At 42.6% G+C, this 23,065-nt stretch overlaps 1 protein-coding gene across 4 annotated transcripts in view; it reads left to right on the top strand.

The window, feature by feature from the left end:
* The window catches only part of LOC144677193 (disco-interacting protein 2 homolog C), a 589,517-nt gene that overhangs the window by 383,638 nt on the left and 182,814 nt on the right, over positions 1-23,065 (top strand). For all 4 annotated transcript variants that reach the window (XM_078537402.1, XM_078537389.1, XM_078537398.1 and 1 more), the window contains exons 6-9: positions 2,344-2,475; positions 11,884-12,003; positions 13,798-13,995; positions 22,253-22,344. In XM_078537402.1, the coding sequence (XP_078393528.1) occupies positions 2,344-2,475; positions 11,884-12,003; positions 13,798-13,995; positions 22,253-22,344 (542 nt within the window). The remainder of the gene's footprint in view (positions 1-2,343; positions 2,476-11,883; positions 12,004-13,797; positions 13,996-22,252; positions 22,345-23,065) is intronic.

Below are 23,065 nucleotides of genomic sequence, written 5' to 3'. Positions count from 1 at the left end.
TCGCCGACGGAAAAATTCTGCCCAAGGAGACCAAAACTGCACACACTATTCCAGGTGTGGTCTCACCAAGGCCCTGTACAATTGCAGCAAGACATCCCTGCTCCTGTACTCGAATCCTCTGGCTATGAAGGCCAACATTCCATTTGCCTTCTTTACCGCCTGCTGCACCTGCATGCTTACCTTCAGCGACTGGTGTACAAGGACACCTAGGTCTTGTTGCACATTCCCCTCTCTCAATTTATATCCATGCAGATAATAATCTGCCTTCCTGTTTTTGCTACCAAAGTGGATAACCTTACATTTATCCACATTATACTGTATCTGCCATGCATTTGCCGACTCACTCAGCTTGTCCAAATCACACTGAAGTATCTGCATCCTCCTCACAGCTCACCTTCCCACCCAGCTTTGTGTCATCTGCAAATTTGGAGATATAACATTTAATTCCCTCATCTAAATCATAAATGTATATTGTGAATAACTGGGGTCCCAGCACTGATCCCTGCGGTACCCCACTAGTCACTGCCTGCCATTCAGAAAAAGACCCGTTTATTCCTACTCTTTGTTTCCCGTCTGCCAACCAGTTTTCTATCCATCTCAATACACTACCCCCAAGCACATGCTCTTTAATTTTACACGCTAATCTCTTACGTAGGACTTTGTCGAAAGCCTTCTGAAAGTCCAAATAAACCACATCCACTGGCTCCCCCTCATCAACTCTACAAGTTACATTCTCAAAAATTTCCAGCACATTTGTCAAGCATGATTTCCCTTTCGTAAATCCATGCTGACTCTGTCCGATTTTGCCACTGTTTTCCAAGTGCTCAGCTATTAAATCTTTTATAATGGACTCTAGAATTTTCCCCGCTACCGACGTCAGGCTGACTGGTCTAAAATTCCCTGTTTTCTCTCTACCTCCCTTTTTTAAATAGTGGGGTTACATTAGCTACTCTCCAATCTGTAGGAACTGTTCCAGAGTCTATAGAATCTCAGAAGATGACCACAATGCATCCACTATTTCGAGGGCCACTTCCTTAAGTACTCTGGGATGTAGATTATCAGGCGCTGGGGATTTATCGGCCTTCAATCCCATCAGTTTCCCCAACACCATTTCCCTACTAATACTGATTTCTTTCAGTTCCTCCCTCTCACTAAACCCTGTGTTCCCCAACATTTCTGGTATGTTATTTGTGTCCTCCTTTGTGAAGACAGAACCAAAGTATGTATTTGGTTGTTCAGCCATTTCTTTGTTCCCCATTATAAATTCCCCTGTTTCAGATTGTAAGGGACCTACATTTGTCTTCACCAATTTTTTTCTCTTCACATACCTATAGAAACTTTTACAGTCGGTTTTTATGTTCCCCGCAAGCTTACTCTCGTACTCTATTTTCCCCTTCTTAATCAATCCCTTAGTCCTCCTTTGCTGAATCCTAAACTGCTCCCAATCCTCAGGTCTGTTATTTTTTCTGGCCAATTTGTCTGCCTCTTCCTTGGATCTAATACTATTTCTAATTTCCCTTATAAGCCATGGTTTGGCCGCCTTTCCTGTTTTACTTTTGCACCAGAAATGGCTGACAGGGAGGGACTGAATGTGGAAGAGTCAGCATTGAGCTAAACTTTGAGGAAGTGAAGGATTAAATGGCCTTTTCAAAATACAAATCTCACTTTCATTCCTTTTTTTGTTACTTTAAATGTTTCCCAATTATATGGCAGTGCTTAAGATGAACCAATGATTTTAATCATTAAATTAAAAATTCAAAGCTTTCTGTACTTTCATACAAGACAAGCAAAGGAAATAGTGTGTAAGTACCTACAGTGTAAGTTGCAAAGCCCAACAGGTACTTATTTTGATATTTCTATGACCTGAATGTCTTGCGAGTGTTATAGAGTCAGCTTTTGTGAAACTGTTGGTCAAGAATCTCTAACACATCTTCATACAGTACCAGCTCAGAAAATGAATCAATAAAGAAGCCTTTTGTGTTGTTCACTTAACCATATTCCAAAAGTGAGCTAATTTAACATTCCTAGTTGGTGGCAAGGCAACTTGTCAATAAATTGATGCTCATGAAACTTGAAGGACTTATTTTGGACAACGACTAAGATCAAAGAGTGTGAAGAGATCAAAGTAAATCTGAAGCCATTGATTATTTGACGCTATATTGACTTTGCTGAACAGATGGTGGTGATATATGTAATTCCAATTTTTGACACCAAAATCCTGTAGATGATGTAGTTACTCGAATGTTTCTTAAGTAATCATAAAAATTCCAAATTGCACTTTAAGACAGCGATAAAAACTATTAATTTTGTTCTTTACCTAATCTATGACCTTTTTTCTATTAGAAAACCACTCTGCACCTCCAGATATCACCACTTATACAACAGAGCACTCAATACAAGTTGAGCGTCCCCAAGGAACAACACCAAGAACGGTCCCAAAGTATGGAAATGCTGAACTAATGGAAACTGGTGATGGTAAGTTTTGTAGTTGGTGTCTTGCTTCATTCTGTACTCCGTCCATTATTCAGTATTTAACAAGTATTAATGTTCTCAAAATTGATTCTGAAATTCAAGTTAAAATATGGAAGTAGGGTTAAATGCTTGAACTAGCAGAAATAATTGCTGCAACTTCAAATGCCCTTTAAGACTGATAATGAATTTGTATATGACTGATGATGTTATGAGCTGTTTTGTAAATGGAATCTTCTAGTTGGTGGTCATCCATCAGCAGAATTTTGCATAACAAATATGAAATGAAGTAAAACACTTATTGAAGTCATGCCAAAAATGTGAATACAGCGCATGTTTCTTAATGATTGTAATGAATCTAAGTCCATTTAGAAATGATGTGCATGGGGCAGGACAGTGAAGTACATCATGTAACACTGTTGAAAATAGGCGTTTACACTCACAATTCGTAACACTTCAAATTACTGATCTCAGAAGTGCAACTATGAAGGTATTCTTGTTTGTAGGGACAGAGGGCTAGGGAAGAATATTATGGGCTCCCACTGGCAGGTTTTCAGGTGGGAAAGGGGGGGGCCCGTAAAAGTCGCCTATATGTCTGCCCCCGAACTGTCAAAAACTTAGCAGAGATGCAGGTGAAGCCTAGGGCAGCCCACCTGCCCTCGTCCCAGTTGAGACATTGCCATTTCCCATCCAGATGCCATTTTGAGGCTGGCAAGAGGAAGTCAGGGACAAGAGAGAAGGCCAAGAGGTAAGCCTGCTCAGGCCTTAAACCGGGGGCAGGAGGTGGGGGGTGGTGGTCATCTCCATTAATGGCCCCTTTCTTGATCATGGCACTAACCCCCAAAAGTCAGCCGCCGCCGTCCCCAGGTGTTTCCACCCCCCTGGCCTTTCCAGCATAACTCCTACCCCCTCCTCACACTCTCCTCCTCCTCCCCCCCCACCCCACCCCAGTACTTACCATTGTCCTGGGCTTCCAGCACTTAGACTCGTGGGACTAGGTCTAGTCCCAACAGTGACCAGCACTTCCGGTGGCACTGCTGGGCCTACAGAGCTCTCAGCCAATTAGAATTACCGGCAGCTTTCTGAGGCGAGACTTCCTCCCAGCGTGGGGCGGACACCCCACCTTAAGGCAATTAATGCTCCACAGAATGGCAGCGGACAGCTGACTTCGGTGGGGATGTGTTTCCCTGATTTTTTCAGTGGTGAGGTGAGAAAGCCCACCACCCAAAAAGTCCTGCTTGTCGTGTGCTCTTTGCATATCTTTGTGGCCTAATTCAGAATCAAATTGATGAAATCTCATGAGTTGTCACCTTTGATGTTCATGGTGCACGATGATGAGGGGAAATGAAAGGGAATGGAGGGAATATAACTTTTTGCATTCATTCTGGCTCTATATGCACGACAGACAGCACCAGCAGTAATTGCCTATCCCTAGTTGTGGTCTGTGTTCCACATCCACTTGAGTTCAATTGCTGAAGGTGTTCCTACAGCGCAGTTAGGTAGGGAGTTACAAGATTTTAACTTGGTAACGACGAAGGATCAGTGATATTTGTCCAAACCACATGGACTGCAGTGGTTCAAGAAGGCAGCTCACCACCACCTTTTCAAGGGCAACTAGGGATGGGTAATAAATGCTGGCCTAGCCAGCGAAGCCCACATCCCATGAATTTTTTTTAAAAAGGGTGATTTGGAGGGGAACTTGACGGTTCCCAGACACCTGCTGCTCTTGTTCCTCTAGGTGGTGAAAGTCATGGTTTTTCAAAAAAAGATATGCCACATAAAAGGTTATGAAGAAGATAAGTGCTAGGGTTCAAGGCAATATATTAGTATGGATTGAGGATTAGTTAATGGATGGGCAGCAGAGTAGGGATAATTGTGTCATTTTCAGGATAAGGGGATGATTTTTTTTTTAAGATTGAGATGAGGAGGAATTTCTTCAGTCAGAGGGTTGTGAATCTTTGAAATTCTCCCACCTGGAGGGTTGTGGATGCTCAGTCGTTGAATATATTCAGGGCTGAGATACAGAGATTATTTGAATCTCAGGGAATCAAGGATATGGAGATTAAGCAGGAAAGTGGAATTGGGATCAAAGATCAACCAGCATCATATTGAGTGGCAGAACAGGCTTGAAGAGTCTTATGGTCATCCCCTGCTCCTATTTCTTAAGTTCCTTTAAATATATTTCATAGATTTAAAATATATATATATATGTATATAATATATATAAAAAACACTTGTACCCAAGTTTACTTCCTGATTGGATGTATGTATCTGGACGCAAGTGCACAAGAAATTCCACCCCCTAGTGTCAGCTCTTTTAGCACACTAAATAAATTGATTTATTCAAAATAACTTTCAATTGACTGATGTTTGATGCTCTGGGCAATAACAGCACATTCAATCCTGTGTGTTAAGAGCTAGCCACTTAGATCAAGATTGTTGTTTCATTCCGTGAAGTGACAAGGCAATTGTTGGTATCCGTGAGGTGACTTCAAGTGTTTTGCCATATTCTGCATGCCGGCTAATGATGGATGATGATGAGAAGAGTTCTAGGGCTGAAAAAAAAAAGCAAGAAAATAGGAATTTTGCTGAATTTATTTCACATTTGAGTAAATCTAAATTATTAGCCGTGCAATGTCCCATTTCTGACATTTTCAGCATTTGTTATCAAGCCAGTGGGTAATTATTCAAGGCCCAGGACTGTCAGTCATTCAAAGATGCTGCACACAGCCTCGTTTGTGTCCTTCTGTTATTATTTTGCTCTGTTGATTGAACTCCATTCAAAAACTAAGTACTTCATGTTAGAGGAAGGAGGTAGGGAAATGAGACTCCCAATCTCATCACTAACTGTGCCCTGTTAAGCAGGTACAGTGACATTGAGGAAAACACAGACAGAAATAGGTAATCGAAAATGCTCTTTTGCCAGCTGAAGCAAGTTAAATGGGAGGCAGCTTGTAAAAGAAGCTTGTGTCAAAAAAAAGTTCCAGATTATAAAGACAAAACATAAACTACTGACTAACAGCTAAAAGTTCTGCCTTGGAGACTTGTGTAGTTGAAATATCTAAAATGTTGGGCCTGACAAATCATTGATTATCTTTGTGAGTGTGTGTGTGTGTGTGTGTGGTGGGAGAAGCCAATTTTCCTTAATGTTAGCAGACTTCAGTTTGATCTCTTGAGGAACTAACAGGGCACTCACTGCTTCTCTGAATTACGCTGCAATCAATAAGGGACAAAAACGTGTTCTATATAACAGCAATCTTTAGCAATCCATTCCACTGTATATTCCTGGAGCTCTGAGGGTTTGTTTTAAAACTACCAAAATCTAGGTGAGAGCTCTTTGCTGAAGTTATACAATGGTAATATAGCAATGTCTAAGTTAATGTACCCATATTACAGTTGATTCAAAGTGGATATTTAATGAGCCAAAGCATAATATTCCATGTGTACTTCAAGTAAGTACTGGTATACATTCTTTCCAGAATGTTTCCGAATACTGTTTTTGTAGGGGATAGGGTATGGAAGAAGAAAATGGTTAATGCTACATTGACTGGGAAAATTAGTGAAAAATGGTATTTCGGGGACTGGTACTCAAAACAGAATAAAAACAGGAAATGCTGAGAACGTTTCCACAGAGATCCGGAACCAAAGTGAGCAAATGAAGTTGAAAGCACAAATCAGCCACGACCTAATTGAGTGGCGGAACATGCTTGAGGGGCTGAATGGCCTACTCCTGTTCCTGTGTCCCGCCTCTAAAGGCGGGAAGATGCTTATTGTTTCAAGTGTTTCCGCAATCTGCAGTATTTCCTTTTTTTTTGAGCTTCAAAAATGATGAGTCCCTATGTTTCAGCAGTGATTATATAGATAAAAACCATCATGTTTGTTTGGTGCAGAATTGCCTTCAGAGTGAACAGGAAAAAGCCAGTCAGCTCAACCAGCACCGCCTTTTTTCAATGGACTCTTCACACCCATCTCATATTTTATTAGCTATGTGTGAGCTTCTTTTGCACATTAGCAAGAAAAATGACTTCTAGCGTTGCAACTACAATGTTTAATGTAAAGCAGGAAGGATAAAGCCTCAACATTGCTGTAGGTTCAGGTTAGCATAGCCTGAAATTCACATCACAATAGCAAAACAGCACCAGTGGCTTCATGGTGGGATAGAAGTTGGATCTTGTGCTGACCGTTAGTATGAATAAGTGTTCCAGGAAACAATGTTCTTTGTTTCCCCAAAACAAAGAAGTCCGTGAGAACACTTCTTTTATCCTGCCCCCAGGAGTACGAATGTTTTGCATAATAAACTAATTGGTATGCACGGAGGGCAGTGAGATCACAAGTAAAATCATCAGTAGAACAAACCGAGTTACTATCCATATTGACATTGTCCGTTTCCACATGAATCATTCAGATCCCCAAGGTTTTGCATCAGAATTTAAAAAACCATTTGGTACTAATGCCTGATATTTGTCACAGTTGCCAGCTGTGTTTAATTTCAGTGTAATACCAATACAAACAGCGCCTTCTTGCCAGTGTTTTGTTACATTGAAACAATGCTTTTCTTCTTTGAAAATGCAGAGAAAATAATATTGTTTCACCGTTTTACTTTCAATATCTAGCAGTTTCAAAAAAAACTCTGGGAGGTGTGGTGGCGAGGGGGGGGGATACAGAATAGGTACATCTCCAACGCTTGCGTATAGCAGAAAGCAGATATCGCAAGCGTTGACCCGCTTTACCATTGTGTTCACAAGCTTTAACAGGTACCGACTTTAATCAAAAATAATAAGGTAAAACTCGGAATGCTGCTGATGTCCGTTGTCCAGCACTCAACGGATTGTAGTGTGAAGTATGAAGATATTTAAATACAAGCGTTAGTGTTAGTTAATAACTTAGGCCTGGATCTTCCGAGGAACGGCAAACGTCGTCGGATTGCTGCTCTGCTTGAAAGCGTCCCCGACTCGTGCTGCTCTGCATTTCTTCTGGGGCCTTCCGAGCCCACCTATTTCAGAAATGCGGGACAGGAGCGTCCCTCTGAGAGCCCTGTCGAAGCGGAGAAGAGTTGGGCGGAAGACAGGACGTGCGCCCTTTTTTACGGCGCCAGCCACCGTGTGGTAAATTTAAATGTCAAGTCTGAATTTTAATGAACAGGTGAGTGGGTCAAAGAGCGAATGGGCAGGGTGGGGCGTGAAGTGGGTCAGATGGGAAGTGGGTGAGGTGTGTTGTCGGGTCGGTCGTCAGGTCAGAACTAGTCAGGTCGGGTGTTGGGTTAGTCGGGTGGTGGTGGGGCAGTTGGGCCTGGGTCTTGGTTGTGGGGGGAGGGGGGGTTAGAGTAGTTTGGAGAGGTAGTTGGATCTGGTCGGGGGTGAGGTAGTCAGCAGATCAGTGGGGGAATCAGGTGTTTGGAGATTAGCATAGGAAGATCTGAGCCAATAGCTGAAACTATTGAATCCTTTAAGTTAATGTAAATAAATACTTGAAGCAGATGAAGACATGGCAATGGGGAAAGAGGACAGCATAGTGTTGGATTTGAACTGCTTTATCAAAGTGTCAGCGCAAAAAGAATAACAATGTGCCAAATGGTTACCTTTTATACTGTAAACTGCAGTTCCAGGATATGGAGCTCAAGATATGTTAAAGATGAACTTTGGAAGAATGATATAATTGCATTTTTATAGTCCCTTGCCATTGTAAGCACCTCAAAGTGCTCCTGTGTATCACTTTAAAGTGCAGTGCATCTTGTTTACCGGCAAATGTGGCAATGATTTTGTGGGTAGCACGATTCCAGAAAATGAGCAGTTAGCAGAAGGATGCTTTAGTGACTGGAAGCCAGTGTCCAGTGGTGTACCACAGGGACCTATGCTGGGTCCCCTATTATTTGTCATTTATATAAACGACATAGATGACTATGTGGGGGGTAGGATTAGTAAGTTTGTGGATGACACAAAGATTGGCCGGGTGGTTAACAATGAGGTTGAGTGCCTTGGGCTACAGGAAGATATAGAGGGGATGGTCAAATGGGCAGATAAGTGGCAGATAGAACTTAACCCTGAAAAGTGTGAGGTGATACACTTTGGAAGGAGTAATTTGACAAGGAAGTATTCAATGAATGGCATGACACTAGGAAGTTCTGAGGAACAAAGGGACCTTGGCGTGTGTGTCCATAGATCTCTGAAGGCGGAGGGGCATGCTAGTGGGGTGGTGAAAAAGGCATATGGGACACTTGCCTTTATCAATCGAGGCATAGATTACAAAAGTAGGGAGGTCATGTTGGAGTTGTATAGAACCTTGGTGAGGCCACAGCTGGAGTACTGTGTGCAGTTCTGGTCGCCACATTATAGGAAGGATGTGATTGCACTGGAGGGGGTGCAGAGGAGATTCACCAGGATGTTGCCTGGGATGAAACATTTAAGTTATGACGAGAAGTTGGATAGACTTGGGTTGTTTTCGTTGGAGCAGAGAAGACTGAGGGGCGACCTGATCGAGGCGTACAAGATTATGAGGGGCATCGACAGGGGAGATCGGGAGAAGCTGTTACCCTTAGTTCAAGGGTCAGTCACGAGGGGACATGAGTTCAAGGTGAGGGGTAGGAGGTTTAGGTGGGATGTGAGAAAAAACTTTTTTACCCAGAGGGTGGTGATGGTCTGGAATGCACTGCCTGGGAGGGTGGTGGAGGCAGTTGCCTCACATCCTTTAAAAAGTACCTGGATGAGCACTTGGCATGTCATAACATTCAAGGCTATGGGCCAAGTACTGTTAAGTGGGATTAGGTAGGTAGGTCAGGTCTCACCTTCTGTCAGTGCAGACTGGATGGGCCTCTTCTGCACTGTGAGGTTCTATGATTCTGTGATAGTCTGTTTTTTATTATTCATTCATGGGACGTGGGCTTCACTGGCTGGGCCAGCATTTATTGCCCATCCCTAATTGCCCTTGAGAAGGTGGTGGTGAGCTGCCTTCTTGAACCGCTGCAGTCCCTGTGGTGTAGGTACATCCACAGTGCTGTTAGGAAGAGAGTTCCAGGATTTTGGCCGGCGTCAGTGAAGGAACGGCGATATATTTCCAGGTCAGGGTGGTGAGTGACTTGGAGGGGAACTCCCAGGTGGTGTTTTCCTATCTATCTGTTACCCTTGTCCTTCTAGATGGTAGTGGTCATGGGTTTGGAAGGTGCTGTCTAAGGAGCCTTGGTGAATTCCTGCAGTGCATCTTGATTGCATAAGTACGCACTGCTGCTACTGTGCATTGATGGTGGAGGGAGTGAATGTTTGTGGATGTGGTGCCAATCAAGCAGGCTGCTTTGTCCTGGACAGTGTCAAGCTTCTTGAGTGTTGTGGGAGCTGCACTCATCCAGGCAAGTGGGGAGTATTCCATCATACTCCTGACTTGAGCCTTATAGATGGTGGACAGACTTTGGGGAGTCAGGAGGTGGGTTACATGTCACAGGATTCCTAGCCTTGACGTGCTCTTGTAGCCACAGTATTTATGTGGCTAGTCCAGTTGAGTTTCTGGTCAATGGTGACCCCCAGGATGTTGATAGTGGGGGATTCAGTGCTGGTAATGCTATTGAACATAAAGGGGATTCTCTCTTGTTGGAGATGATCATTGCCTGACATTTGTGTGGCACGAATGTTACTTACCTCTTGTCAGGCCAAGTCTGGATATTGTCCAGGCCTTGCTGCATATGGACATGGACAGCTTCAGTCACGAATGGTGCTGAACATTGTGCAATCATAAGCGAACATCCCCACTTCTGACCTTATGATGGGAGGAAGGTCATTGATGAAGCAGTTGAAGATGGTTGGGCTGAGGACACTACCCTGAGGAACTCCTGCAGTGATGTCCCGGAGCTGAGATGACTGATCTCCAACAACCACAACTATCTTCCATTGTGCTAGCTATGACTCCAACCAGTGGAGAGTTTTCCCCCTAATTCCCATTGGCCCCAGTTTTGCTAGGGCTCCTTGATGCCACACTTTGTCAAACATGGCCTTGATGTCAACAGCAATCACTCTCACCTCAAAACATAATGTTGATTTGGGGCAGAAACCTATATATTGGTAGAAGTTCCTTTTGTTCCAAATAGTGTCACTGAATCTTGAATGTTGACCTTAATTGAGTGGAGGTGCTCTTGGTTTAGCCTCACATCTGAAGGACAAACACCTGACCCTGTCCCTTGCTACTCTGTATTAGCAGCCTACATTATAGGCTCAAGCCCTTGACTGGGCCTTGAACCTGCAATCATAATCATCAGTGATTGTTCACAGGGTTACGCTTTCAAATCCCTGTGTTGCGAATCTTGTTGGACAGCTATTGCTCAGGGGTAGGGTTGGTTTTCACGGGGATAAGGGGAATAAAGCGTGAACTACAATCAGTTATCTTTTGGTGGTTGGTCACAGAGTGGGATTTGTAGCTCCCCTGGTAACTCAGGAAGTTTATACAGTGCATAGTTCATAAAAGACCAGGCCAGCTTCAGTTCCTAGGTTGGTGATGTTGTCTACTCACAGTCATGACACTAAATTAAGTACCCTTGCGGCACGGAGACAGAAATTGGCCAGACTTCTTGTTTCTGATTGCTATCCGGCGACTGATGTTAGATATGTGCTTGTGTAAATGTTCAGTTCAGCTATGGCTCCCCATGCAGTTGAGTAGCTGCCAACATGCATTATGAAAGCTTATGCATGATTACTTGAGGAGAGACAGCAGGGCAGCACTCCCAATTTGCCTTCATGTCCACAATTCCAAGTCTCGACTGTGTTGCTTTAGGATGTCAACGAGAACCTGGGGTGGTTGTTTTTCTTTTACTCTCTGACTGTCCCCGATTTTGCTCCTGCACTTGCTCATAATAACATGATCAAGATCAAAGATCGGGAGGTCTGCTCCCAGTTGTCAGGAATTGTAAGCTTTGATCCTCCTTATGTCAATTAGTTTATGTGGTGTGCCGTTCATATTGTATCTGAACAGTGCCAAGAATGGGTTGATACATCTTAAACCATTAGTCCATCTAACCTTTCTCACAATAGTTTTGTATATGCTACTGTAATAGTTTTCTATTGACAAAGGTTTTACTGAAGACTATACTGAATTTAATAAGCATTGAGTTGCTGATTGACATCAAGATGTGATTGACTGTGATTTTAGCATGGAATTTTTTGGGGGGAGTGAGCAAAGCCAGTTTTCTTTCGTAACGACAGCCTTGGGTATGAACGCACACTGTTCCAATATTTCAAACTGTTCAGTAGAATCACTACAGAATAAAACATTTTGTTCCAGTCAGAGGACAATGCTCGATTGAAGTCATCTTGATTTTAGATTTTGCTTAGAACCATAAAGGCAAGTTAAGTATCAAGAACAGCTCTGCAACTTTACCTACTCTTCGACAGCGTGTTCTTCAGTAACCCAATTCATTTATCAATCTCTTTCGCGTAGGAGTACCAGTAAGCAGCCGAGTCTCTGCAAAGATCCAGCAGCTTGTGAACACCCTTAAACGACCGAAACGCCCACCCTTACGAGAATTCTTTGTTGATGATTTTGAAGAGTTGCTGGAAGGTAAGCATAACCTTATTAGTATTTGGTTTTATTCTAAACTGAATTTATTACATATAAGCATGTGCCTAATGCATAATAAAATTCTTAGTAAGGTTTACACATATTAGAAGGAACGCTATCCAAGCTTTTTCTTCACCAAGTGCTCCCAGTCACCTATTGCCCTGTCCTTGCTGACTTACTTTGGCGCTCAGTCCCCATGACACCTCAGATCCTTATCCTCATGTATTGATCCTTTCATAATCTCACTCCATCCTATCCATGTAACTTTCTTCAGGTCCCCAACCACCATGACCTCCAACCTCCCAGAACTCTGTTCTTCTGACCAGAGCTGTTATGCATCCCTTCTCCCTTTGCACCACCATTGGAACATGGCCTTCAATAATCTAGAACCCAGCTCTGGAATTCCCCTCTTAAACTCTTCACTTTTCCATCTATCACTTTCTTCTAAACCCTTACAACTCTTCTTAAAATCTACCTCTTTCTAGTCACCTGCCATACTATCTCCTCCTTGACTTAATGCTCAAGTTTGCTGAACCTGTTCAGTAGATGAATGCACTGCTCAACGTGGCATTGAACTACACAGATAGTATGGCCTCCTGTCTTAGTTTAGCCTATGTGCCACATTTAGTTTTGTGTACTTATCCTCAGGAAAGATTTATCATCTTTGGAGTGGGTACAGCACAAATTCACTAGAATGATACCAATGTTTAAAGGGTTAAATTGAGGTTGGGTTGCTTGTATTCCCTTAAGTTTAGAAATTTATGGGGTGACCTAATTTAGGTGTGAACATGATTAAGTGATTTGATCGGCTAGATAGAGTGAAACCATCGTCCCCAGTGGCTAAATCCAGAACAAGGGAGTCTAATTTTAAAATTAGAGCTCAGCTGTTCGAGTGAAATCTGGAAGTAGTACTTCTTGAGGGGTTGGATTTTACGATCCCCCGCCAGTGGATTTGAAGGTGCGGGGGCACGTAAAGCCTTCCTGCCTAAACCTGACCGATCTGAAATTTTACAGGGGGTGGGTGACCCACCCATCCATGGGGCCCTTAAGTGGCCATTTAGTCCATGAAGTGTACTGTAGCTCACCAAAAAGACAATTGAAATCGTTACAATTGCGAATGACTAATTTTTGTTGGACAAACATCAAGAGATATGTAGCAAAGGGCAGGTAAATAGGCATTGAGGCACAGCTGAGCTATAATCAGCAGATGCATGGGAACACCGCCATCTGCAAATTCCCCATCACACCATACAGCGTTCCTTCACCATCGTTGGGTCCAAATCCTGGAACTCCGTCCCTAATAGCACTGTGAGTGCACCTACACCACATGAACTGCAGCGGTTGAAGAATGTGGCTCACCACCACCTACCTTCTCAAGGGCAATTAGGGATGGGCAATAAATACTGGCCTAGCCAGCGATGACTGCATCCCATGAAAGAATTAAAAAAAGAAATCTGATTGAATGATGGAACAGAATCAAGGAATTGAATTGCCTACTCATATTTCTATGGTCCTTAGTTATGAGTTCAGTCAAGGCGACAGAAGAGAGACTACAATTCACTTGTGCTCTCCCCACCGGGGAGAATCAGCCAAAGTTTCTGGACCTGATTGTCCTACGTCATCTAATCCTGAAACCTTTCTTGTCTATGTGGTCTGGGTCCACAGCTGGAAATCTATTTAATTTACTGAGAATTTACTGAGTTTTGAGGTTAATATAATCATCGTTTCAGAAACATGCAAATAGGAATTATAATTGCATCGGCGGAAAGACTGACACTCTCAATTTTCTTATAGTTCAACAGCCAGACCCTAACCAGCCAAGACCGGAGGGAGCACAGATGCTAGCCATCAGGGGAGAGCAGCTTGGTGTAGTAACTAACTGGCCACCATCCCTGGAGGCAGCTCTTCAGCGTTGGGGTACCATCTCTCCAAAAGCACCTTGCCTGACCACCATGGACACGAATGGAAAACCGCTTTACATCCTTACGTACGGTACTTAGACTTTTTGTCCAGGTCTTTTTGTTGCATATCTCATTACCTGGAGTAATGTGTTCAGCCCAAAAATCAGATTTGCTGAAGTCCACTTTGTCTCCAAAATTACTGCCTTTCCTGATCCATGGATGTGACATTGAATAGTTCAACCTCCTGGGAATGTTAATGAAAGATTTCTGTAGTAATCCAGACCATTTAGACAAGGTGACTGGCACTCTATTCAAAGTATGAATGTTCATTTTTCTCTGTTAGGTTACTATACACTGAGATTATTTTATACATGCAAAGAGATCTATAATTCTGATGAATTATTAGCAGTGAAGCAAGCCCTTATATAAGCCAGTGTTTCATTTAATTAAGTTGCAGTTCCATCTGGTTTTGCACATAGATCGGATTCCATTTAAAATTGACTGAATCTGGCTCCTTTTGAGATCAGTTGTGAGAATTTTACAAAGTGCTGACAATTTTTTGAAGTCTAAGCTTTTAAGAGCAAATGCTATTTAATTTAAAATGATATTTTTTTAGTGAATATCATTTTTTTTTAACATGGATTTATGTCTTTTCCCATTCCATTGACTAAGTTGCACTTCCAGAATCTGTCACGAATTATAGTATCAGATTGTTCCATATATTGTGCCCAAGGGCTCAATGGAGATAATAATAGTCGCATTTCCCTGCCTGTGCTTATCTCAAATGATAATGCAAGTGATAGTTTCATAAAAACAGCCTCAGATTGCAGGAAACTGAAATTTGTGGGCCCTGTTTAGCTAGAGGCATTGTTAAGTAATTATGAGCTTGATATAATGTTAAACTCCCAGGCACACTTCATTCAACAAGGCATAACTTTTTCAAGGTTTTTGACAGTGAAATTAGCCTAAAAAGTGAGGCGATGGCATAGTGGTGTTGTCACTGGACCGGTATTCCAGAGACGCAGGGTAATGCTCTGGGGACCCAGGCTCAAATCCCAGGCAGATGGGGAAACTTGAATTCGATCAAAATCTGGAACTAAAAGTCTAATGATGACCATGAAACCATTGTCGATTGTTGTAAAAACCCATCTGGTTCACTAAAGTCCTTCCTTTAGGGAAGGAAATCCGCTGTCCTTATCTGGTATGGCTTACATGTGACTCCAGACCCACAGCAATGTGATTGACTCTTAAAGGCCCTCTGAAATGGCCTTGGAAACTACTCAGTTCTCAAGGAACAATAGGAATGGGCTATAAATGCTGGCCCAGCCAGTGCGCCCACATCCCATGAACGAATAAAAAGAAATTCAAGTAATTTCAGTGTATTTCCATCAGTGAGGACTTCAGTAGTGCACCCTGTGGAGGAACAGCGAATCGTGGGCAACAACTTCTGGATTTCCACGTTTAACCGCGCATATGTAGATGCCAGAAGTTGCTATTTCGTTATTATTACACCTGCAAGATCTGGGCCATGATGCTTCATGTCCTCTCTCAATACTTCTTTCAAAACCTTTCCTATTTTAAAACCGGATGTCGCTGTATTATGGATTTTTTTTTTTTTGCGGGTAGCTGTGAAACTTGTTTTGCAAAATGTAATGCAATAATGATACTACAATCTATCCAGCCACTTCAAGATACATGCCCGCTTGCTTCTAGCAGGGGAGGGCTAAAAGTCGTGCAACATTGTTGCCCAGTGGAGCAAGTTGCGATCCCAGCTGCTTGTCACAGGGCTACAGTTATTGACGACCTCTCTCCAAGGTAGAGTAAGTGAGTGTTTCAGGGGAGACTGCCATTCACCCCATTAGTCAACTACATGCGATATGTTTTGCTGGTTCTTGGCTTGGTGGAATTCTTTGTTTGTGGTTGGGTGGGGAATGGATAGAGCATTGTAGCTTGAATAGGCAGGGAAGGAGAGAAAAATAGTCAGTGTGCTTAATTTTTCCCCACAGCAGGCGTATCCTCCTTGGGCTGAGAAAGCAGCAAGCCTGGTAGCACAGTTTGTGAAAATCCCTACTAACTGTCACCAGCAAATTGAAAGATATGTGTGAAAGCACACAGCTGTGATGTCGGTTGAAGGGGAAGAGAAAGAAGCATTACTGAATTGGGGGGGAAAATATTTAATGGCTAAAGTCAGATTAAACAGTTGTTGTTAAAATACAAAAGTAGATAGAGTTAGGGTCTGAATCTCATGTTATTTTACCATATGATAAAAACAAAGTGCTGGAAAAACTCAGCAGGCCTGGCAGGATGAAGAAATGTTAACTGTGTATCTCTCTCCATAGATGCTGCCCAACCTGCTGAGTTTTTCCAGCATTTTCTGTTTTTATTTCAGATCTCCAGAGCCGTGGTATTTTGATTTTATTTGACTGCTTTTTGCCATGTTACCTGGATCTCTGACACCACAGCAAACCTAGCCATGTTGTCAAATGTCATCGATTATAAAGTTAATTATTGGTTTAAAGATTTGTAATGCCTTTAATCACATTTAGATGATCTCTCATAATTTGATTAGTATATATTGCTGAATAAGAATCTTAACACCTTAGCCTCATCTTTTTTTTGTGGCAGTTAACTTGTCACAATTTATAGTTAATTGCACATAGAGGTATTAAATTGAGCTCTGTTCGTAGTGGTTGAGACTGGTATTTTCATGTAGATAATGGTAAGAAAACACTTTGTCATAGAAGTTTTAACATTTATTTGAACTATGAAACCGTTAGTTGTATTTTGACATCAATTGGGAGGATGAGGTTTTTGATGTCATGAAACCTTTTGTTGTTCTTTGAAATAATCTAGTACGTAGAATATGGGTAATTATGACATCTTCTTTGGTGTACAATTAACATCCAATTGTTTGCAGCTATTTCTAGACTTCCTTGCGGATGAAGCAATCACTATGTCATGGTAAGAGAATAGCAACAGGAGTGTGCAGAGCTGATTTGAGGTTGTGAGATTTAAATTAGTCATAGTCCTGTTTTTGTGACATTCATTTCCTGAGTGACCTGTCTTTCTTTCTGAATCTTTTTCCAGAATGTGTTCTATATTTTGTAAGATAAATCTTTATTTTATGTATACGCTAAGAGAGCCATTCAATCAAAATTATCTTGAAGGTATTCATTAATGCAGGGTTTTCCTACCGATAATGTGTGAAATTATATAAGGCACAAGTCAGGAGTGTGATGGAATACCCTCCACTTGCTCGGACGAGTGCAGCTCCAAAAACACTCAAGAAGCTCGACACCAATCTAGGACACAGCAGCCCACTTGATTGACACCCCGTCCACAAACATTCACTCCCTCCACCACCGACACACAGTAGCAGCAGTTTGTACCATCTACAAGATGCACTGCAGGAATTCACCAAGCCTCATTGGACAGCACCTTCCAAACCCATGACCACTGCCATCTGGAAGGACAAGGGCAGCGGACAGATGGGAAGATCACCACCTGGAAGTTCCCCTCCAAGCCACTCACCACCCTGACTTATATATCGCCATTCCTTCACCGTCACTGGGTCAAAATCTTGGAACTCCCTCCCTAAAAGCACTGTGGGTGTACCTACAGCACATGGACAGCAGGGGTTCAAGAAGGCAGCTCACCACCACCACCTCAAGGGCAATTAGGGATTAGTGATAAATGCTGGCCAAGACAACGATGCCCACCTTCCATGAATGAATTAAAAAAAAGTTTATTAAAGATTTGTATTCAAATCTGTTGGCAGGTTATTGATCTAACCGTTTAAAAAAAAAATGCAACTTGTTTCATTTCTATGTGACTGAAATGCAAATATATACGTATATATCTTAGCTCCTCTTTTTGGAAATTTCAGGTTTTACTGCAATTCAATTATGTCCTATTATAAGGTCTGACTACTCGATTTAGTGAGCGTTTAGATATTAGAAAAACATACCTAAAAATGATTGGGTTTTTTTGTGAATGAGCACATAGAGCTAATTATATGACATTAGTTTGTTAATGTCATTAAGTGACACGTAGTAATTGACTTCTGTTTTGAGAGTTTAATGTGATGTATTACGTGCAAATGTGATTCATCGCAATCTCCTATGCAAATCCAACTTTGCAAAAGTCAAACTTACTTAATGACAGACACACAAGGCAAAGCCCTTATGCAAAGGTCCTAATGGAATCCGTCCAGAATTCTTGTCGAATCATAGCATTGACCTGCCTTCTATTCACGAAAGGCATTATCAGACGCATAGGTCTGAATTTTAACCTAAAAAATGGATGGTTTGGATTGGGTGGGGGATTAAAGTCTCAAAAATGTGTTTCCATGACCAAAACCCATCTCCAAACTGCCCATTTCTGACTCTGAGGCCAGAAGGTGGGCAGGTGATTACCCTCTGCAAGGAAGGCGGTTGGAACTTTAAATATGATAATGAGGCTGCGAGCCTTTTCATCCTGCATGTTTTCAATCTTAACTGCTGTTGGCCAAATTTCCTGAGCGAAACCTGGAAACCTGGCAGCTTCATCAAGGCAATGATCTGGTGGACTCAGGAGATAAGTTCCTTCACGCCGACTTCCTGGATCCAGGCTTGAGGAGCGTTCACAATCATGAGCCCCCTTTTCCAAACAACCTTCCCCCCTGAGATCTCCGATCCTGCCAACAAGCCCCTAGTTCCTCCCCATTCCCCTGGCCTTTGAGTTTCTCCAGGACGAGGCTCCAACCTCCTTCCCTCGCCCCCAGGATCACAGCCTACCCAATCAACCCCTTCCCTTCCCTGACCTAGCTGCTCCTGTGGCCTTCATTCAGCAGCTGCCCACTCGCTTGAGGCCCAGCCTATCAATCAGGTTGGCTTGCTGTTGGGGAATTGATTAGTAGCGTCAGTGACACGCTGCAGAGTTAAAACTCCACAACATGTGGGAGGGTGTAGTAATAATGGTTTTGTTAAATGTTGGGACTGTACCTTTATGAATAGTCCTGTGATGTAAAATCACATGATCTGTGTAAACCAAAGTGTTAGCAGCGCTGGCTACCTCCACAGTCAGTGTAGAGATGGAGATGAAGTTGAAAGCACATGTGTAGTTGCTGCTGGCTGTATTGTAAATAAACCTAGGCCAGGATATTTAGGTTGGCGGGCAGGGGCGGGGCCCGCTCGCCGATAGGGGATGACATCAGGCGGAATTTCCGACGTCATTCAAATTTTCAGGTCGGCGGGGGGCGCAGTCGAATCAGCTGTGCGCCCGCCGACCTTTCAACGGCCAATTGAAGCCATTTAAAAAGTAATTAAGCTCATTAATGGACCTGCCCGTCTAACCTTAAGGTTGGCGGGCAGGCCAGGAGCCCCGGCGGGCTTCAGAGAAAGCATGAAACCTCATTCTCGGGCAGGATGAGGTATCATGAGAGTTTTTAAAAATTTAATAACTGTTTGATTAAAAGTGATGGACATGTCCCAACTCATGTGACAGTGTCACATGAGGGGACACGTCAGGGAAATTTTATTTTTGCCCCTTCACCATTTTTAAATTTGGCGCCGATCTCCCTGAGGCAGCACTTAGCCTCAGGGAGATGAGTGCGCTCTTTTGTGCGCATGCACGAAAGAGCGCAATCTCGGCTGAGGGATTCCCGCCATCCGCCCGCACAGGGAGCGCATAGCGCTTCCTGACGGGCGTCACGCTGGGCGGGCCTTAATTGGCCCACCCACGTAAAAGGGCGGCGCGCCCCCGATCGGAGGCGCACCCGGAGTCTCCCGCTCCTGCACTCAACCGCCCTCCCCCGCAACGGGGGGAAAATTCTTCCCCTAATGTTTCCACTAAGAAAGTTGTTTGCAGATCAATTCTATTACAAATAAACACCTCGACCAAACTACAATGGGGGAAATCCCAAATTGCGTGATCCCCACACAGGTCAGGTCAATTAAAAAGTCTGCCCAGTTAGGGGTGGGCAACAAATGCTGGCCTTGCCAGCTACACCCACATCCCATGAATAAATTTTAAAAATAAATAAATAAAAGTTATCACAGCTTGTAGTTCACTACAGGGTAGTAAATTGTGAGACTTTCATTTGAACTGAAAGCTAACATAAAGCACACACATTTAAAATTCCTTAGATTGAGAGGCTGTAGGCCTGTTATATTGTAATTCTTAATTTATCCTTTCACGAGATGTGGGCATCACTGGCTGGGCCAGCATTTATTGCCTGTCCCTAGTTGCCCTTGAGATGATGACGGTGAGCTGCTGCCTTGAACTGCTGCAATCCATGTGGTGTAAGTACACCCACAGTGCTGTTAGGGAGGGAGTTCTGGGACTTTGACTGAGTGACAGTGAAGGAATGGCAATATAATTCCAAATCAGGACGGTATGTGGCTTGGAGGGGAACTTCCAGGTGGTGATGTCACCATGCCCTTGTCCTTCTCGGTGGTAGAGGTCGTGGATTTGGAAGGTGCTGTCAAAGGAGGCTTGGCGAGTTCCTGCAGTGCATCTTGTGGATGGTACACACTGCTGCCATTGTGCATCAGTGGTGGAGGATTAGAAATTTAAACTTAAATGTTTAGCTTTGGAATGGGCATGTTACACTGCTGACTCCACATCATTTTCTGGTCAGGCAAAGCAGAGCTCCACCTGTTCACAGAATCTACCAAACTCTCATTCCTCATGTTTAATGAAGACCCCAGCTGCAGTATGGCCTTCGATAGGCTACAAAAGAGATTTACTGGAATACATCTGGGGATTGGTGACTACGATTATGTGGATAGACTGGAGAAGCTGATGATGTTGTCCTTGGAGCAGAGAAGATTAAGAGGAGATTTGATAGAAATGTATAAAATCATGAAAGGTTTGGATAGAGCAAACAAAGAGAAACTGTTTCCAATGACTGAAAGGCTGTTAAGAAGGCAATGAGTAGTTAGGATTTGGAATGCATTGCCTGATAGTATGGTGGATAGAAATTCAGTAATAACCTTCAAAAGGGGATTAGATAAATAACTGAAGGCGAAAAAGTTGCAGGTTATAAGGAAAGGGTGGCACTAAAGATCCAGCACAGACTGAATGGCCTCTTTCTCTGCCACACTATTCTGTGATTCTGTGGCAGCCCTGTGAAATGCTTTGGGATGTTTTACTAAGTTAAAAGCACTATTTGAAAGCCTGTTCTTGTTGTTGGAAGTCCTGATATAAGGAAGAATAGCAACATTTTTTAATAGACTGATGACCAGCTCATGATCCAGTATGCAAGCAGGGAGATGGAAGAAGGCAGGTAGAACCAGTCATCCATCACAACATCAGATATGTTTAACCCTGATGGAAGCCCTTTAAAGTGCACAGCCTAAACACTCCAGGGCCACCAAATTCTCTCCACACCACAGCCAAATACTGATTTACTCCTTGCAAAAGGGAAACATTGTGGAGCATTAAGTAGGATGGATTATTGAGAAGGAGAGGATTAGAGGAAATTCAGAGTTATGTTGGGTGCCAAGAAGCATTAAGTTTAATGGAGAGTCCCATCTTTTGGAACACACTATGTAAACATGTGATTATGGATTTTGTAAAGGTTTTAAAAGGGACCTTGACAGGCTCCTGAGTGAAGAGGACACTTCTAGTTGTAGAGGGCAATTTGTTAGGTACAATTAAGAGGAGTAATGTTCTTCTGGAGCTTTACTTGATTGTGTTAAAGAGTTGCAGAGGATTTTCAACAAGACTTGTTTTTCTTTTTCGCCTCCTATGAGATGGCATGGTTAATGAATGAGTCACTCGTTTATGTTGTCAGACTGTAGCTAGATGCAATCTGCATGTAGGACCTGATCATGATTTCTTTCCCTATCATGCAATATTATTTAAAGTGCAATTGGATAGGTATTTGAAAATGCATGGTATAAAAGGATAAGTGGAATGGTGATTAGGTTTGGAAGAGCTTGCTCCTACACAATGGGCCAAGTGGCCTGTTTCTGTGCCGTGATTTCTATTTGGCAGATAAGACCTGCCATTAAATAAAATATGCTGTGTAGATTTAAGACAGTGTGTATGCTTTAAGAGGACAAGGTATTTTCTGATAGTGGAAGGGCAATCTGCTTTTTCAGGTGTATAACTTTCAAATGTAAGAATGGGAAGTCCTGTTTCCTTTCTCTACTCTTATTGCACGGTCTGCTAGTGTTCATGCTTGGGTTTAGTGTTTTGAGTTTTTGATGTGGACTGCAAATGTACCTTCCAGTTTTCTGTAGAGTGTAGCATTGATTTGGTCAATAAGTGTTAAATTGGCTTAAGAAATGCAAAAGTACAAGGCTTATTTTTGGCTTTTCCTTTGAATAATCAAAATTATTGACGTTGCTTTTTATCAACAGGGAAGCTGTGGACAAGGAGTATGAAAGTGGCCTACAATATCCTACATAAACTGGGCACGAAGCAAGAACCAATGGTCAGGCCTGGAGACAGGGTGAGCATGGGGCGCACACTGTTTTAGTGACTGGGAACTGAAATCGCCCTTTCAGTGTCGAATGTATCACTTTTCTAACTGTTTCAATTGTTTTGTGATTTTTATATTTTCTAAATCTATCAGTGGAATAAATTGCTGAAGTATTCAAGATCCTAAAATGTGTAATAATGCCAGTATATTCAGCAAATTTTACAAGTGCACATAGCCTTAAACTTAGAAGAGGGAAGTTCAAGAGTTGGATTAGGTTTAACTACTTCACACATGGGGTGGTGAGCTTATGGAGTGGAGTGCCCAGAGATACAGTGAGGGTTAATTGTATCTGCAAATTCAAGGGTTAAACACCTGGCTAAAAATAAATTGATAGATAGACATAGATATGACTATTGTAATCTGAAGTTCCTTAATTTGATTATTTTTGAGGACTAAATTCTCATTTTGTTTGATTTTTATGTTGCTTCATTAAAATTGCTAAATGATTGAATGGTGCTGTTATTCAGATTGGCTTCCAACAACTGCAGACAACCATTTTAGCCCCAGGACAACATTGTAGGAGTTCCTCAGAGCAACTGTCTCAGTCTTAGAAACAACTATTTTCGACTGCTTGATCAGTGATCTTCCCTCAATCGTAAGGTCAGAAATAAGGATGTTGATGATTGCATATGGTATATAGGGGATTTCTGTGACAGGGTTGTTACCTCTGTGTCATTGCCAGCTGTACATT

This window comes from Cetorhinus maximus, chromosome 3 (assembly GCF_964194155.1).
Source record: "Cetorhinus maximus chromosome 3, sCetMax3.hap1.1, whole genome shotgun sequence".
In the NCBI taxonomy this organism is placed as follows: Eukaryota; Metazoa; Chordata; class Chondrichthyes; order Lamniformes; family Cetorhinidae; genus Cetorhinus; species Cetorhinus maximus.
Note: the sequence above shows the minus strand (reverse complement) of the source record. Positions and strands in the feature narration are given on the sequence as shown.